The sequence below is a fragment of the Equus przewalskii genome, chromosome 5, assembly GCF_037783145.1.
Source record: "Equus przewalskii isolate Varuska chromosome 5, EquPr2, whole genome shotgun sequence".
NCBI lineage: Eukaryota > Metazoa > Chordata > Mammalia > Perissodactyla > Equidae > Equus > Equus przewalskii.
Genome location: NC_091835.1, coordinates 488,440 through 507,914, shown reverse-complemented (window position 1 = coordinate 507,914; position 19,475 = coordinate 488,440). Strand labels below are relative to the sequence as shown.

The following is a 19,475-nucleotide window of genomic DNA, read 5'->3' as shown; positions in this document are numbered from 1 at the left end:
CTTTAGTACTATTTTTGGCTTCCTTTCTCTTAGCTTTTTGTATTTATTACAGGTTTCTGATTTGTGATTACCATGAGGTTCCTATATAATATTTATGTATATAGCAATCTATATTAAGTTGATGGTGTCCTTAGCTTGACTTCTTTCTAAAAGCTTTACTCTTTTACTACCCTCCTCTCATATTTTATGTTTTTAATATGATATCTAACCTCTTTGTGTGTGTATCTGTTACCCTCTTATCATGGAAACAGGTAATTTTAGTACTTTTGTCTTTTGACTTTCACATTATCTTCATAAGTTTTTGGCCTGTTACCTTTACTGTATTTTTGCCTTTATCAGTGATTTTATTGCTTTTTTGGTGATAATTTTCTTATTCCTATTTGTGGTCTTCTCTTTCCCACTTAAATAAGTCCCTTAAGCGTTTCTTGTATGGCTGGTTTCTTGGTGATAAACTCCTTTAATTTTTGCTTGTCTGGGAACTTCTTTATCTCTCCTTCCATTCTGAATGAAAACCTTGCCAGGTAGAGTATTCCTGGCTGTAGGTTTTTTCTTTTCAGAACTCTAAATATATTGTGCCACTCCTTTCTAGCTGGTAAGGTTTCTGCTGAGATTTCAGCTGATAGCCTTAAGGGGTTTCCTTGTATGTAACTTGTTGCGTTTTCTTGTAGCTTTTAGGAATCTCTCTATGTCTTTAATTCTGGAATTTTAATTATAATATGTCTTAGTGTGGACCTTTTAGGGTTTATCTTGTTTGGTGCTCTCTGTGTTTCCTGTACCTGGATGTCTGTTTCCCTCCTTAGGTTAGTAAAGTTTTCAGCGATTATTTCTTCAAATAGATTCTCTGACCCTTTGTCTCTCTCTTCTTCTGGGACACCTATAATACTAATGCTAGTGTGCTCGATGTTGTCCCAGAGGTCCCTTAGACTGTTCTTGTTCTTTTTAATTCTTTTTTCTTTTATCTATTCAGCTAGGGTGATTTCCTCTAGTCTTTCATCCAGCTCGCTGATTTATTTTTCTGTATCATCTGTTCTGCTATTGAGTCCCTCTAGTGTATTCTTCATTTCCAGTATTATATTCTTCATTTCTGATTGGTGTTTTAAATATTTTACAATTCTTTGTTGAAGTTCTCACTGGGTTCATCCATTCTTCTCCCAAGATCAGTGAGCATCCTTATGATTTTTTCTTTGAATTTTTTGTCAGGTAGATTGTTTGTTTTTGCTTTGTTTAGTTCTTTTACTGGCATTTCGTCCTGTTCCCTTACTTAGAATATATTCCTTTGCCTCCTCATTTTGCCACTTTTTTTGTGCTTATATCTATGTATTAGGTAGGGCATATTTAAAATGATTCTTCCTGTAATTGACAACTTCCTTCTCGTTTCTATAGAAGAGGCAATCACTGTGCAATTTCAGATGTTACAATAAATTTATATCTAGGAAAGCATCTTGATTTGTCAGTTACAATGCAAAGAATCACTGACTATTAGAGTTGTAAAGGACCTTGTAGGTGGGTCATTTAATTCCAAGGTTTCCAAACCTGGCTGTGTATCAGAATTATCTGGGAAGTTCCTGAATCTCATCCAGACCTTCAGAATCAGAATCTCTAGAGGTGGAGTGTAAAAATGTGTGCTTTGTAAAGCCTCCCAGATAATAATGATGCAGTCATCCTGACCCTGCACCATGGTCAGAGTTTGGGGAACCACTGAACCTTCTTCCCTTATTTTTCAATAGTTAAGCTGCCTATGAATGAGAATTAGTCCAGAGCTTATTAAAACGCACAATATCAGGTTCTATCAATAGAGATTTTGATTCCATAGGTCTGGGTGTTATATATATTTTTAATAAATACTCCACGTGATTTTGATACAGAAAGTCTAAGAATCACACATTAGGGAAGAACAACACAAAGCACTGTTTATCATCTTTTTAAATCCCCAGGCACATTTTTTTAAAAAAATTAAATATCTCATGATTTCTCCATAGCTCCTAGCATATATATTTTTAGTTTTTCTTTTATAAGGTTATAATATTGAATATAGCTTTTAAAACAAGGCTCAAGCCCTTTCTCAGGATTCTGAAATGTACCTCTGACACCTAAGCATATACTCCCAGGATGAGAATCACCGACTGAGAGCTTGGCTTAATTTGTGCTGACACCCTCATTTGCAATATTACCAACACCTGCTCCTCACTAAGCAGTCATATATTTGATTTCCAGAAATGGCTTTCTCACTTATTCTGTCAAGAATACTCTGACCCCTTCTACCCACTGCCCCACTTTCCCACCTGTTGCCTCAGCACAAAGGTGGCTCTTGTAGCTGTTGCTCTCAAGTGAGGTATCCTACACACAAGTGTGTCACTACTGGTGGTTTCAGGCTGCACAGTGAATACTTTTCTCCTAATCATAAACACAAATGTTTGCAAATTTGCTTTTGAAAATCAAATCCAGAGTTACAATTATCCCTTTAACAACTTGCATTCATGGTAGTTAAAGGGGGTGTTTACAGTTATGGGCCCAGGTATACCATGAAAGTGTTTCACATACAGGGATGTCAGCCTTCATATCCACTAGTGGAAAAAGGTGGGCACCCACCTTTTTATTGAACACATACTTTGGAAGCAGTTCTTGCTTTGGGAATAGATTCCTTTGAACCACAAGACAAAAATTATGGCACAGCATAAAAATAATGACCAATTTTTGGCCTACAACTTTCAAAATGGCTCAGAATCATACTGAAGTATGTAGATGTGAAATGATGATGCCTGGGATTTGTTTGAAAACACATTAAAAATATTAAAGATAAATGAAGGAAATATGGAAAAGTTTTGATCAATATTGAAAGCAGGCAATGGATATTTCAGATCCACTGGACCATTCGCTTTACATTTTGTCTATGTTTGAAAATTTTCAGAAGTAGAGAAAATGGCTCAGAATATAATTAAAATATCATCATCAAAATTTCCCACATTTAATTTCTTACGGGTAGACTTCCTTTTCAGATGCAAATATTCCATATTCAAAATTTCATGTTCAAACTTTCCATATTTTTTTCAGTTACTGTAGCATATTTTGTATCAAGTGCAAAATGAAGCAGCACAAGAACAATCTGATGGCGAAAAAACTTCAAAACACAGTCTTATATGGCACAAAGAAGGCACAGTTAAAACCTACACATAAAGGACAAATATTTCCTGGACAACCTTGTTTCCAGATAGTTGCCTTTCAAAATGCTACTCTACTTACTGACTAGGCATTACCAAAGCTACCAGAACAGGTAACTTCCTGTTATTATTCCTATCTATGTTACTTTATCAATCATTTATATATATAGTCTTTTAATAGTTACACACATCACAGGAAATCTCATCCTTAAAAAAATTGTAACCCTAACAGTTCTTGAACTTAAAGTTTGAATTTAAGATAGGCCCCAAATAATAATATTTTTCTTGTTAGTGAATCCAATTGTTTTTATTATTTGTTACTATAATTAAGATTTAAAATACATTGATTTATAAATGCCTCAAATTTGTAATAAAACTAATACATAAGACAGGATGGATGGTCAAAAAACTTATTCCTATTTAACCAATTTATTAAGAACAGTTGCCATCATTTTACTAAAGAAAGCATTGTGTTCCACATCTTTTTCAATATTTTTTGACAGGATAATTAATTCTAAAAGAAATGTACTAAATATTACTAAAGGAAATGCTATTTTGATCAAAAGAACTTCAGAAACAATGCAGTTAAGGAGTGTAAGGAAAATAATAAGAAATGATCAGAAAAATGTCAACAAGAACTTATATTCTTTGCTTCACAGAATGATGTACATTTATTACAGGTAAGATCAGCAGAATCCTATGAGCCCAGGACTTAAGGTCATCCTGTAAATGAAAGCTATTTCCAATGAAAAATTTCCATTGTATCCATATCACATTAATAGATGACAATATACTGGCTACCTTTTGTGGGCACTTAATATGTACCAAGAACTGTATAAAATATTTTATAATTTATTTTGTTTCTTTTTTGTAACAGCCATATAAGATAAATCTTTAAAGATGATAAACAAAAGAATGAGAGAATGAAAGAGAACAGAGCAGAGAGATAAAGGGAGAAAGGGACAGGTTAAGTAGCCCAGTCTAAGTTCAAGCAATAGAAAGTTGTAAAGTCAAGGTTCAAATGCAGACTTACTGACCACAAGCCTGTACTCTTAACCACTGTGATACACTATATCTCTAGAATATTCAAGTGTATATGTTGAAGGAGGTCAGAATTTTATATCCTGCTGAAGGTAGTGATTATGCCAGGAAAACTTATTGTAAGACAAAAATCAACACTGTACCTGTTACAAACTGTAAATTGTACCCTGCTGGAATTCCATATTGTAATACTAACAAGAATGTTAAAAAGTAATTTGGTGGAGTGACATCAGCATCATGGCAGAGTGAGCTCTTCCTTTAGACTTGACCCCTGAGACACAACGAACAGCACATTCATATACCAACAGAGGACATTTACACAACACAAAACACATATGAAAGACCCATGCAGCCATACATCTGAAGGTGGAGGTGCTGGACACCCCCGGAGGAAGTGGAAGGAGGTAAGTGGATCTCCTCTCCTTCTCCCACTGGTGGAACCCAGGTTGTGGGACTGCACATGGCTCTGAGAAGAGACAGCAAAGGGGTGGCCCTCTGCAGGAACACTTTTGCTCTGCAAGTTCCCTCATAGCCCATGGGAAAGCCCCACACAGAGGTGGCTAAGCTATTGCTGGGGTGTCTTCATCAAGCCAGCACCCCGGGAGAGCAGCTAGCAAGGGCAGAGTGAGAAGACCCACAGGATTGCACAAGTGAAAGAAAGTGCCCCTCCCCCTGCCCCAAGCACTAGCTTGGTCAGTGGGCCAGAGCAAGGGACCCCCACCAGAGGGCCTGCACATACGTTAGTAAAGCAGCAGCTGTGAGCAGGCAATTGCAGATGGGACCTGTCAACAGAGATTCAAGAGGATGGGCACTAATGCCAGGGATCATGGTGGGCTCAGAATACACAGCTCCAGACCTCCCCTGGTCACAGTAGGTGGAATTTGTGATCAGATACTATCACCATGTGAAGGCACAAATCCACCCGATTGAGTAGTATGAAGAAATATATTAATACTCCAGACTATAAGGAAAATGACAAGCACCCAGAAATCAATCCTGAAGGCACAGAAATTTACAATCTAAATGACAGAGAATTCAAAATAGCTATAAAAATATTCAATGAGTTAGAAGAAAATTCAGAGAGACAGTTCAATGAAATCAGGAATAAAATTAATGAACAGAGGGAATTCTTCACAAAAGAGATTGAAACTATAAAGAAAAACCCATCAGAAATGTTGGAGATGAAAAACACAATGAATCAGATAAAGAAAAATCTGGAGTCCTTGAATAACAGAGCAGATATGATGGAGGACAGAATTAGCAATCTGGAGGACAGCAATAGAAATGCTTCACATGGAGGAGGAGAGAGAGCTAAGACTAAAAAGAAATGAAAAAATTCTCTGAGAAATATCCAACTCAATTAGGAAATTCAACACAAGGATTATAGGTATTCCAGAGGGAAAAGAGAAGGAGAAAGGAACAGAGAGCTTGTTCAAAGAAATAATAGCTAAGAACTTTCCAAACCTGGGGAAGGAGCTGGAATTACAAGTGAAAGAAGCCAATAGATCTCCTAATTACATCAATGTTGAAAGACCTTCTTCAAGTCATATAGTAGTAAAATTGGCAAAAGTGAATGACAAAGAAAAAATATTAAGGGCAGCAAAGCAGAAGAAAATAACTTACAAAGGAACCCCTATCAGGCTTTTACAGGATTTCTCAGCAGAAACCTTACAGGCTAGGAAAGAGCAGAATGATATATTCAAAATTCTGAAAGACAAAAACTTTCAGCCAAGAATACTCTATCCAGTGAAAGTACCCTTCAGATATGATGGAGAAATAAAAACCTTCCTAGATAAACAAAGCTGAGGGAGTTCATTGCCATAAGATCCCTCCAACAAGAAATGATCAAGAGGCCTTTATAAGCAAAAAAAGAAAAAAATAAAGGCTTTACAAAGCCTTCAGCAAGGAGATAGACAAAATCAGAAATTTGCAGCTCTCTCTCAGAAAGAGGTTAGCAAACACTTAATTATAACATTAAGGATAAAGGGAAGGAAAACATCAAAAATAACTATAATCTCATCATTTTAACCACAAACTCATAACACAAAATGGAATAAGTTGTGATGACAGTAACTTAGATGGGGAAGAGAAAAGAGATGGAACCTGCTTAGATAAGGAAATAGAGGCAATGAGAAAATGAACTATCTCATCTATAAGATTTTTTATACAAACCTCATGGTAACAGAAAGTTAAGCAGGGAAATAGTGGAATTAAATGAAAAAGTAGATCAGATGGACTTAATAGATATATGCAACACTCCATCTAAAAACAGCAGAGTACACATTCTCCTCAAGTGCACACAGAACATTCTTAAGGATAGACCACATGTTGGGAAACAAGACAAGCCTCAGTAAATTTAAGAAGATTGAAATCATATCAAGCATCTTTTCCAACGATACTGCTATAAACTAGAAATCAACTACAAGAAAAAAGCCGGGAAAGGTACAAATATGAGGAGACTGAACAACCAATGGATCATTGAAGAAATTAAAGGAGAAATCAAAAAACATCTGGAGAAAATGAAAATGAAAATACACCATACCAACTCATATGGGATGCAGCAAAAGTGGTCCTAAAAAGGAAATTTACAGCAATATAGGCCCACCTTAACACACAAGAAAAAGCTCAAATATGCAATCTTAAACTACATCTACCAGAATTAGAAAAAGGACAAACAAAGCCCAAAGTCAGCAGAAGGAGGAAAATAATAAAAATTAGAGCAGAAATAAATGAAACTGATATAAACAAACAAAAACAGTAGAAAGGATCAATGAAACTAAGAGCTGGTTCTTTGCTAAGATTAAAAAAAATTGACAAACCCTTAGCCAGACTTACTAAGAAAAACAGAAAGAAGACTCAAACAAATAAAATTAGAAATGAAAGAGGAGAAATTATAACGGATACCACAGAAATACAAAGGATTAAAGGAGAATACTATGAAAAACTATATGCCAACAAATTGGACAATCTAGAAGAAATGGATAAGTTCTTAGACTCATACAACCTTCCAACACAAATCAAGAAGAAATAGAGAATCTGAATAGACCAATCACAAGGAAAGAAAATGAAACAGCAATCAGAAACCTCCCAAAAAACAAAAGTCCAGGACCAGATGGCTTCTCTGGAGAATTCTACCAAACATTCAAAGAAGATTTATTACCTATCCTTCTCAAACTATTCCAAAAAGTTGAAGAAGATGGAACACTTGCTAACATATTTATGAGGCCAAATCACCCTGATCCCAAACCCAGACAAACACAACACAAAAGAAGAAAAGTACAGGGCAATATTTCTGATGAACATAGATGCAAAAATCCTCAACAAAATATTTGCAAACCAAATACAGCACTACATTAAAAGGATCATACACCATTAGGAAAGATGGAATGCTTCCTAACACATTTTACAAGGCCAACATCACTCTGATACCAAAGCCTGACAAGGACAACATAAAAAAAGAAAACTACAGGCCAATATAGCTGATGAACACAGATGCAAAAATCCTCAACAAAATATTGGTAACTCGAATACAGCAATACATCCAAAAGATCATACATCATGATCAAGAGGGATTTATACCAGGGACACAGTGATGGTTCAACATCTGCAAATCAATCTGATACACCACATTATCAAAAAATGAGGAATAAAAACCACATGATCATCTCAATAGACACAGAGAAAGCATTTGACAAGATTCAACATCCATTTATGATAAAGATTCTTAATAAAACGGATGTAGAGGGGAAGCACCTCAACATAATAAAGGCCATATATGACACACCCACAGCCAACATCATACTCAACAGGGAAAAACTGAAGGTTATCCCTCTGAGAACAGGAAAAGACAAGGGTGTCCACTCTCACCATTCTTATTCAACATAGTACTGGAGGTTTTGGCCACAGCAATTAGGCAAGAGAAAGGAATAAGAGGAATCCAAATAGGCAACGAAGAAGTGAAACTCTCACTGTTTGCAGATGACTTGATTCTATATATAGAAAACCCTAAAGAATCCATCAGAAAACTATTAGAAATAATCAACAACTACAGCAAAGTTGCAGGGCACAAAGTCAACTTACAAAAATCAGTAGCATTTCTACACTTGAATAATGAACTAACAGAAAGAGAATTCAGGAATACAATCCCATTTACAATTGCAACAAAAAGAATAAAATATCTAGGAATAAATTTAACCAAGGAGATGAAAGACCTATACAAAGAAAACGATAAGACCTTATTGAAACAAATCAATGATGACATAAAGAAAGGGAAAGATATTCCATGCACATGAATTGGAAGAATAAACATAGTCAAAATGTCCATACTACCTAAAGCAATGTACAGATTCAACGCAATCCCAATCAGAATCCCAATGATATTCTTCACAGAAATAGAACAGAGAATCCTAAGATTTACATGGGGCAACAAAAGACCTTGAATAGCTAAAGCAATCCTGAGAAAAAATAAAAAAGCTGGAGGCATCACAATCCCTGAAGTCAAAATATACTACAAAGCTATAGTAATCAAAACAGCATGGTACTGGTACAAAAACAGACAATGGAACCAGAAGTGAAAACCCAGAAATAAAACCACATATCTACGGACAGCTAATCTTTGACAAAAGATCCAAGAACATACAATGGAGAAAGGAGTCTCTTCAACAAATGGTGCTGGGAAAACTGGATCACCACATGGAAAAGGATGAAAGTAGACCATTATCTTTTGGCATACACAAAAATTAACTCAAAATGGATCAAAGGTTTGAAGGTAAGATGTGAAACCACAAAACACCTAGAAGAAAATATAGGCAGTACACTCTTTGACATCAGTCTTAAAAGGATCTTTTTGAACACCATGTCTACTCAGGCAAGGGAAACAAGAGAAAAAACAAATTAGTGGGACTTCATCCGACTAAAAACCTTCTGCAAGGCAAAGGAATCAAAATGAAAAGACAACTCACTACCTGGGAGAAAATATTGGCAAATCATATCTCCAACAAGAGATTAATCTCCAAAATATATAAAGAACTCACACAACTGAACTACAAAAAAAAAAAAAAAAACAACCCGATCAAAAAATAGGCAGAAGATCTGAACAGACATTTTTTTCAAAGAATATATACAGATGGCCAATAAGCACATGAAAACATGTTCAACGTAACCAATCATCAGGGAAATGGAAGTCAATACTACACTGAGATATCACCTTACACCCATTAGAACGTCTATAATCACCAGGAGAAAAAATAACAAACGTTGGAGAAGATGTGAAGAAAAGGGAACCCTCATATGCTGCTGGTGGGAATGCAAACTGGTGCAGCCACTATGGAAAACAGTATGGAGATCTTTTTAAAAATTAAAAATAGAAATACCATATGACCCAGCTATCCCCCTACTGGGTATTTACCCAAAGAACTTGAAATCAATAATTCGAAGAAACTTATGCACCCCTATGTTCACTGCAGCATTATTCACAATAGCCAAGATATAGAATCAACCCAAGTGCCCATCAACTGATAACTGGATAAAGAAGATTTGGTGTATATATACACTGGAATACTACTCAGCCATAAAAAAAGACAAAATCGTCTCATCGCAACAACATGGATGGACCTTGAGAGTATTATGTTAAGTGAAATAAGCCAGACAGAGAAAGACAAACACCATATAATTTTACTCATATGTGGAAGATAAACAAACACACGGACAAAGAGACAGATTAGTGGTTACCAGAGAGGAAGGGGGTTGGGGGATGGGCATAAGGAGTAGAGGGGCACATATATATGGTGACTGACAAATAATAATGTTCAACTGAAATTTCGCAATGTTGTAAACTATTATGACCTAAATTTTAAAAAGTAATTTGGCTATAAATGTACCTCTTTTTGATGAATCTTTTATGTAAACTCATTAGGATGTAAGAATGCCCCTTGGCTTCCCTGGCCATAACTAATTTTTTAGTCTCCATATTTTAGTTGAATTTATTTACTATTTGTTTTTCTGCATTAAATTTATTGAGGTATAATTTACATAGAATTTATTTTTTATAAGCTGTTAAATCTAAAAGGGGAATTTCAAAATCTAGTATTTCCTTAAGCAGCATTTCCCATAGAGCTTATGGCAGAGCTGAACACATAGAAGATATTCAGCAAATTTTGCTATCAGTTGAAAAAAAAAACATTGCTTTAATTAATGAAATATCTTCCCTCAAATAAAGACAACATGATTTCTAAAATGAAATATTCTTAGTGAATATGAAAGCATGGAAGAAAAAGGTAGCTGATCTCTGAATGTGATTTTCATTCCGTTAAATATTCACCAGATGTATTTTTCATTTGTTGAGTAATTTTTTAGATTTTAAAGAAATTCTATTGGCTACTGCACATTATCTTAATGAAATTCAGGTAAGACATTTAAATTGAGGGTAAGAATGTTTGACATTTTTCTTTAACAACTTTAAAGAAAGAAACAGAGAAAATATGTAATTAAAATAATTTAAATGAGAAAGAAAAGGCAACACATCTATAATGAATGCATAGGGATCATTTTTACACATAGATTGCAAAGTAAAAAAGAAAGAAAGAAAAGCTGAAAGATAAAAGATGTTCACATGGCTAAGGATGGTAGTTGTTGTTAATACAATGTACTAAGATTAGTAGATAATGTTTTGGCTCTTTAGAATAGCTGGGGATATCTGTCTTCTGCAACAGATTCCAAAGGAATTATCTCATAGAATACCTTTAATATTTTTAACAAGCCAGAGAACATCAGCCAAGCATGAGGGATGTATAAGTCATATTCTCCTGCCAGTCAAAAGCACATAAAAGATTCCAGCTATCAGTCCCAGAGTTTATGCTTCCATCTTCCAGACACACAGGAAGAGACTGTCTGCATTTCAGGTATTGCTGACACCAACTCATCCTAGACGCAGGCTCTATGAATATTCTCCATTAGATCTTTTCTATTTGTGAATGGAATTTAAAGACTACGTGAAAAAATGGCTGAAATCTGTAAGAATAGTGCTGAGAAAAACACGAAATCCAGAATGAGGTTAAGTTTATGAGAAATGCTAATGATAACATGTTTGGAACAAGAGTAAGAGTAAAACCACTGGCTGAGTACTGGAAGAAGGGAATGTAAGAGTCAAAGGAGGGTATACAACTCAATAATTCTTCCATCCTTCCACTAGGGAGGAAGAATCACAAGGGGGAAAGCAGAGAAAAGCTTCATGAAGCAGGCACCAAATGTAAGAGATCCTACTTCTGAGCCTGGGCCTCAGTTCCGTCAAATGACACACCACTGCAGATAGAACCTGGAGATGTGATCGCAGGACCAGTCAGAGGACACTCAGCTAACACAGCACACACCTGGAGAACAGACTTTAGCTGCACACTTCATTCTCAAAAGTGCACCAAACACCTCTTTATAATACAGATAGCTCTGAACAATAAATGGATCTTCTCCAAAATGTCTTGAGGAGTGGAAACAGTGCAAGAGGACTGAACATCACAAAGATCTTGATTGTGAGGAAGATTCTTGAACCACAGACTAATAAGTTTGATGAGTGCCCTAGCCAATTTCTGTAAGAGATAATTAGATAGATAGGAACATTAAAAAAAAAAACAACCCAGAAGTAATCACAGGAACCACTGTAGTTTCATGAAGAACACATTATGTTGAACTAAGCTACCTTCCTCCTTTTGATAAAGTTATAAAGATATCAGTGAGATTATTTTTGGTAAACTCTGATGATGTTTTTGTAATGAGGTGGGAAAGCATTTCCTGATCACTTATAAATTAAGTATGTGGTTGGCTGAAAAACTGCACCCACAAATTGTTAACTAATAAAAGTCAACTAGAAGTGTTCTACAAGTTACATCTTTATATTTGTCCTGTTCAGTAATAATATCAACAACTTGGATGAAAAGAAAGAAATATGTATATCTCTGCAGATGGATCTTTATAGCACAATTGTAGAGAAAAGATTCAGAATTCAACTTGGTTTGGGTTATGTCTCTTAATTTCCTTCCTGGGCAAGTGACTTAACCACCCCCCAAGTTAATGAAACAATAAATTTTATTTCTTTTGAAACAAAGAATTGATAATGGCTACATCAAAGTATAGCATGATATGCATTCATGTGGAGGAGATCTGGCAGAAGTTAATCCAAAATTCAATACGAACCAAATATGTGATGTGAAAATAGATAATGCAATCATAAATTATGCTCATACACTTGCTCCTCCCTGGAGCTTAACAGTTATGCTATCTAATACACTAACTAAAGTCAAATACGTTACACTGCATTCCATCCGAAGGTCCACGTTTTGTAAGGCACATCTAACTAGAATATATAGTAATACAGAATTAGGACAGTGATAAATCGAGAGACTCTTCCACGTAAGGAAAACAAAAGGAATCAACGCTGTTTAACCAGCAGAAATGAGATCAAAAGAGAGAACATGAAATGGATAATAAGTGAAACGAGAATTAAGTGTGTGTGAGTGAGCGAATGTGTGTGTGTGTGGTTACAGATGCCATAACTAGGATCAGTGAATCAAGCTTATGGATAAGCATATTTTCAGAATGTAAGGAAAGACTTTCTAATCATTAAAACTGCCTAGTTCTGGAACAGGTTGCTTTGTCAAGTAATAAACTCCTCTTCAGTGGACGTGTTCAGAGGGTGTCTGGCCACCTGTCAATGATATAACATGCACAATTCCTCAGTAGATAGGTGGGTGGACAAAAGAGTATCTGAAGGTTCTTTAAAGCTCTTATATGTTGATAAAGAACAGAACAGCAGAAGCAGAGGCTGTGTCTTGTTCTTCTTTGCATACCCAGTGCCCACTAGGGAATGAGGAGCACAGTGGGGCTTCCATAAACGTCTGTTGAACCAAACTGATAACAAATGGAGAAGCTATAGATAGCAGTACAACATACATTTGAGAAAGATGCGGATAAGAAATCAACGAAAGTAGAAAATGGACCATTTTATCTAATCAAATTTTTTGTTCTGTGTGATGAAAGTTGGATGTAATTCTTAAGCTACATGACATTTACCAAGACGCTTGAAGAAATTCTCCTCTTCATCTCTTCCGTTTTCCATTCCACTCCCTGGCCCACCTTCAGAAAGCTTCACGGCACTGGTGAATTTGACCTGAGGAAAAAAAGAAAGTAGTCAACTAAATTCAAAGGCAATTCTTTGTGTTTATACTAACGCTTGCCTTGAGAGTAAGTTGTTTAGAATATGAAGGTTACCTCAGTTCTGACTTCCACATCTACTTAGTCCATCAGTATAGTTTATTCCCATGCGCAAAAAAAGACATCACGTGTAACTATAATTTGAAGGAGGATCCCGGTCATAGATTTAAAGCGAAATAATCAGGCACTATGAAAATAATTTAGTGAACAATTGAAATATTCTCAGAGTTTAAACCTGACAAAGTCCAAACTCAAATTCATAAGCAATAAGCCATATTCATCCTTGACAAACACCACCGCAACTGAGAATAAGACCAAAGTGAAAGAGAGCCAAATCGATTTCAAATCTCTATGAAAGTACAAGTATAATAAATGAATTTATAATGTGTACTATAATTAAAGTGCAATAACATTTTTTTTCCCTAAGATTTAAAATGTGTTCTTGACCTTGGCCTTAGGCCAACAGTACTCAAAACGTTCAGGAAAGCAGGAAAGCCTCACCGACACTCAAATGCTTGGCCAATTTTTTAGCAAAAAGAATTTGAAGGGGGAATTATAAATATATGTTCTAAATGTCTTATGCTATTGCTATATTCTTTTAATAACTTCAAAATACTACTTTTAAAACATATAGAAGAAAATGGGTTCTAGTGAGATTCAAAGAAGAAAGAATGTAAGCAAATAATTTATATATAAAGAAATGTAACTCATCATATTCTGAAAATCATAGTGGCTAGGCCATGAGTCATCGGCAGGGAAGGATCTTGTAGAAAACTGATTTCACTGGGAATCATTACCTTCTGCAGACAGTATTCTCTACAATGCTTAACAGTGTTATGAAGAAGCACTTAATGGGAAAAGTCACCCTGAGTTTCTCTGCCTTTTTTCAATACGGAGAATAGTTCAGATGGTGGCAAAGCAGAGGAAAGAGGATGGATGATGTGTGCATGTGTTTCGATATGTAACAGGAATCAGAGAATTACTGGACTCAGAGAATTATAGGAGCCTCAGATGTCAAAAATTTCATGTGCTAAAAGTTTCATGTGTTAAAAACAGCTGGGAAATAACACCTATATACATCTCTATACTGCGTTATAATTTTATATAAATTTCATTGTCACACTTTTCCTGTCTATGATAGCGTGCTACTTAGACAGCTTGATTTCCATTTCTCATTTAAGTTTCCAAAATTTGTTCAACTTGAAGAGAATTTCTTCAGGTCTTCCTCATTTCCCTCCAGGTGTTTAGCATTTCTCAGCCCTGACATTTTTCTATCAGCAACTCCAGCATTCTCTTACATAAGTAATCTCCTGTTTACCTTGGAGCTTTGCCTGATGAAAGACAGGCGGTCCACAGAGCTGATGTCCAAGAGGTCCTCCACGCCATCTGCCAGGCCCGAGAGGGAGGACCGTTTCAGCCAGTTTCCTATTTAATAATTTTTTAGAAATTAGACCATTATAGCATTTGTTCCCAAATGGCTTAAACAGAAATGTCTCCATGTGCCCAAGAAGCAACGAAAGTTACATGGCTTGATGTAATTAGAAGTCGAAACAAATTGTTTTCAATGTACATGCTTTGAATCCAAATATTCAGCATTGGACTATAAGATTACATGACCAAGAAAGACCAGGCCTGAAAAGAAAAAGAAAAAGAAAAAAGAAAAGAAAAAGACCAGGATGAAAAGAACAGGGCCTCTGTGGTGTATAAACCGTCACCCACCCAGCTGTCCCTGACAACTTTCAGCCCTCCATTCAGTCCTGTTGAGTTGACCTGCTAAGTATCTCTCAGATCTGTCCACTTCTCTCTGTCTACATGGTCACCACCCAGGCCAAGCTACCATCACTTATACCTGGACTATTAGGCAGCTTCCTATCTGGTGTTCCTTATCCGCTCCTGCTCCCTCCAATATGTTTTCGACGTAACAGTCTTTTAGAAAAAGTGTACCTGCTTATGTTCTTCCTCTGTTTAGCATCCCACCTGGCCATGTAAGGCTGTAGGATGACGACGAACCTGACCAGCAAGCCTATATGCTCTACCACAGACATGCAGCCACTCTTCTCCTTGTCTCGGTTCTTCCATTTCCGCCCCCTCCTAATACCGTTGCGCATTTTATTGCTACCACCTGGAATGCACTCCTTCCTCCTTCCTCTTTCCTCTTTCCCTCTTCCCCTAAGTAGCCTGCAGATCTTAGCGTCACTTCTTCCAGGAAACCTTCCCTGACTCCTGCCTCCTCCCTCCATTTGGGTCAGATCTGTTGGTGCATGCTTTCATAGTACTATGTATATTTCCTTCATAAAACTCATAGTCTGAAACTATAGTTAGTTGTATGATTATCTGCTTCAGTGACTGTCACCCCTACTAGACTGCAAGTTCAGCAAAGTCGAGCACCATGTAATTTTGCTCACCATTTAATCCCTGATGCCTAGCATAGTGTTTGTACACTGTAGAAGCACATAGCAAGGGTTTGAGAAATAGCTCCTGAAAATAACGAAGAAAAGAAGGAAGGAATGGAGTCAGCCTCCGCCTTTGACTTGAAGGCTTTCCCTTTCTCTACCCTACTATGCATTGCTCTGTTTTGATCATGAGTTGATTTGAGAACATGGCAGGGAGTAAGATAATCCATACATAAACACAGACATACTTTTACCTATGGGGAGTTTAAGCTTCTTTCGGAGAGAAATTCTGCGGGACCGTGAGCGGGCGCGCCGGTCAGAGGTGGTCCCGGAGTGGGCAGTGGTGCATTCTGAAGTGTCCTGCTCAGACTGGCTGCTGGTGTCACTTGCTGCGCTCTGGGATTTGAACATCTTGCGCCAGAAATCTTTCCGCCCCAGGTTACCTCCTTGCATTTGTTCATCACTGAAAGCAAGCAGAGGGTGCAGTTAAACATCCGACAACACGTGTGAAATTCTCTTAAATTTCTTTCAACCTCCTACCAATGACATTTAGGCAAATCACGATGATCTTTAGGCAGGATGATCTTTGACGGGCTGGAATTTAGGAAGAGTAAGAGTGGGAGTGGGAGGAAGAAGACCAAGGTTGACTCTACGAGCTCTTCTTGAAAATAGTCATGTCTCAGCTGTCAAACTGAGGTGATCATTTTTTTCCAACCTTAATAAAAAGACTAAATATTATTGCAGATATCATCTGCAGGTGAGTCATAAAAGCAGAAGCACTTATGGTGTCGGTAAATATTTAACTTTTTTTGAAGTTCTCTGAGGCGTATGCGGTAGCATTATCCTACTCCCCACCTCCACTCCAGTATAGTATAACTCTTGGCATTAAAGAAACTCACAAAAAATTCTGGAACGAATGAACAAATAAAATGCAATCATCACACCCAGAGGATGCATCATCCCATAATTGTTCACCAAGTTATTTTCACAGTGCCTGAGTTCTTTAGCTTTCTTAAGTCAAAGAAACTTAAGTAAGGTTTAAAAGTAAAAAATATTAGCCCAACTCAATAAGACAAATGGGAACATCTCCAAAAGGATTTTTGTCTGGGGGATTCCATGAGAGGAAAAAGACAAGTGGCGAACAGTATGTAGAGTTAATCTCACTAGGAGTAAAAAAAACGCCAGTTGAAATCAGATCACTATTTTCACTCATTAAGTAGGCAAGGATTAAGAGGGAGGCAGAAAGAAAGCGATGGTTACTATCATACTGTCAGTGACAAGAGAGAGTGATTCAACCTTTCCAGAAATTTGATAATATGTTATACAAGCTCTATACCTACACCCATGACAGAGAAATTCAATTTCCAGGAAGTCATCCCAAGGAAATTATGGGACAACACACTAGGATATAGACACAAGAAGGTCAAATGCTCACTGAAGATTATGGGTCAACGCTAAAAAATTGGAAGCAACCTAAATGTTCAACTGCAGGGAAACAGCTGAATAAATCATGGAATTTTCACATGATGGCATACTCTGTAGTCATTAAAATCCCATATTAGAAGATTATTGATATGGGACATTGCTGATATATTGCAAAGTTAAAAGGTGGTGATCAAATGGATTAAACAGGCTAACACCAATTTAATAAAAAAAAAATACACATATGAGCATGAGTCTGAGCGTGTGTGCGTACACACGCTCAAAAATGTACCCAACACAATACACCAAAAGTTTACAGTGCTTAACTCCAGTGGATGGTATTTTGATTTTAAAACTATTTTTCTTTATGCTTTCCTGTGTTTTCCACATTTGTCAAGTTGAGCAACATATTTTAGTAATTTGGAAAGAAAAGATTATAGAAGATACTCTAGTAACATATGATGAAATTTGTTTATGGGATTTTAGGAAATGATTTGGTTACAAGCTTTGGGGTTGAATCTAGAATCTACCCCAAATTTGACAGTACTGCGTAAAGCAGTCATTTTCTGGAGATATTTTTATGGGGATCCAGATTTTATCTCTCAAAATCTCATCAGAGTACTAAATGCACTTTATTTTTATTTTAAAACAGGTCACTCTCTTTATCAAATACACTGTGAATTTAAACCAGTGATTTAGAATTTGACTTCTCCTTTATTTTATCAAATAATCACAGTGCGTGAAGCGTTTCTAACCTTTGGGGAATGTGCAGCACAATGATGAGTATATGACTACATGGTCTGAGTGGGTAAACATCCAGGAAGCCTATAATTTACCAACTTTTTGGATAAAATGCTGCATTAGCTTTGTCCAATGGGTGTGTATTAATAATAAGTTTCAGAAAAACAAGCATATAAAACAGCTTTTAATATTTCTCAGTTAATGTGACTTCTCTTTAAGGAGGAAGGAGTAAGAAGGGGAGGGAATGGGAGGAGAGAGAAAGAGAAGATAAAGGAGGAGCCAAGATCATCCATCCGCCTGTCTCCAGGGCTAACAGAGGACATGTGGCATGTTCAGATCCTGGGCACAGTCGGATCAGGGAAAAGTTCCATGTTTGACATTCTGTGACATCCCTCCAAGTTGAAATATTTATGTAGAGGCATATTAAAACATGTATCTTCATTCAAGGGGAAAGAATAGACACACGGTAAAAGCCGAGAAATCAGGTGGCATTTACGGAACACAGAAGAAAGAATATTTTGCAATCTAGAAAACTAAATCAGCTATCAAGAGAAATGGTTTTATTTTTTAAATCCATGTTACCTATTAGGCCATTCTCATTGATCAGATTAGCTTGATATGCACTAGTGCTATTTTGAAAAAAAAAAAAACAGTCCTCTCTCCCTTTTGGGACAGACTCTGTGGGGACTTCTAACTAGTCTGTGGCTATTCAGCTAGGCTATTAGACTAGCCACAAGACAAGTCTAATTATTTTTTCCTTAGAACTCAAGTTTGGATTTTTACCATGTCCTTAAAGTTTTCTTTAAAGGAAAAGCTAAACCTTAATTTTGAGAAAGGAAGTTAAAGAAAACAAAGGTTTAATGGTAATCTGACAATTCTCTCTCTTCATCAACTGACTGAGTCATTGATTCATGAAACCCATATTAAGTGCCTCCTATGGACTGAGCCCTATCTGGGAATTGGGGCCATCATGCTAAGCAAAATTGACTGCAGGGTTCCTGAACCCATGGAATTGATTTTCCTTCTTACTTTTCGCTGCCCATTTGGGGGAAGTCTCGAAGATTCTGAGGGCTACAAGAACTGTGAGGGCTTTTTGTTCTGTGAAGGCTTTGTTTGCTCATCGTGGATTACCAAGGTCCTATTTGATGACGGTGACGTTCCTTCTAGAATGCCCTGCAGAATTTCTGGAAGGATAATCATTGAATACTAACTGAGGGTTTGGGGAAGAAAAATGGTGTACTTACAATGATGTTCGCATTTTAAATATTGACCACTTGTGGGTAAATAGTTCTCAAAAGAAGAATGAATACGGATGAGCCTCGCACAGAACTTGGCTGCATATTTAGTGTCTACAGGAATCCTCACATTTCCCGGGGGAACTAATTTCAAGATCCCTTTGATTTTGCCCTTATGAAAAGTGGAGATTTCTGGATATCAGAGGACATTGGAATGGACCTCAGGAGAAGACCAAGGTGAAATGGAGTGGAATCCGTGTTTCAGCTAAAGCTGGGCACTACAG

At 36.7% G+C, this 19,475-nt stretch overlaps 1 protein-coding gene across 36 annotated transcripts in view; it reads right to left on the bottom strand.

Moving 5' to 3' along the window:
• UNC80 (unc-80 homolog, NALCN channel complex subunit) overlaps positions 1-19,475 on the bottom strand; it is a 218,466-nt gene that overhangs the window by 136,900 nt on the left and 62,091 nt on the right. For 19 of the 36 annotated variants that reach the window (XR_011540151.1, XM_070619772.1, XM_070619789.1 and 16 more), the window contains exons 19-21: positions 16,048-16,256; positions 14,719-14,825; positions 13,260-13,356 (exon numbers count right to left, since the gene is read on the bottom strand). Coding sequence is in view for 34 of the 36 variants with exons in the window: in XM_070619772.1 (XP_070475873.1) it covers positions 13,260-13,356; positions 14,719-14,825; positions 16,048-16,256 (413 nt within the window). In the remaining 2 variants the exon portion in view is untranslated. Of the gene's footprint in view, positions 1-13,259; positions 13,357-14,718; positions 14,826-16,041; positions 16,257-19,475 lie in introns of all 36 variants that reach the window. The other 17 variants (XR_011540150.1, XM_070619770.1, XM_070619784.1 and 14 more) reach the window with 1 other exon arrangement.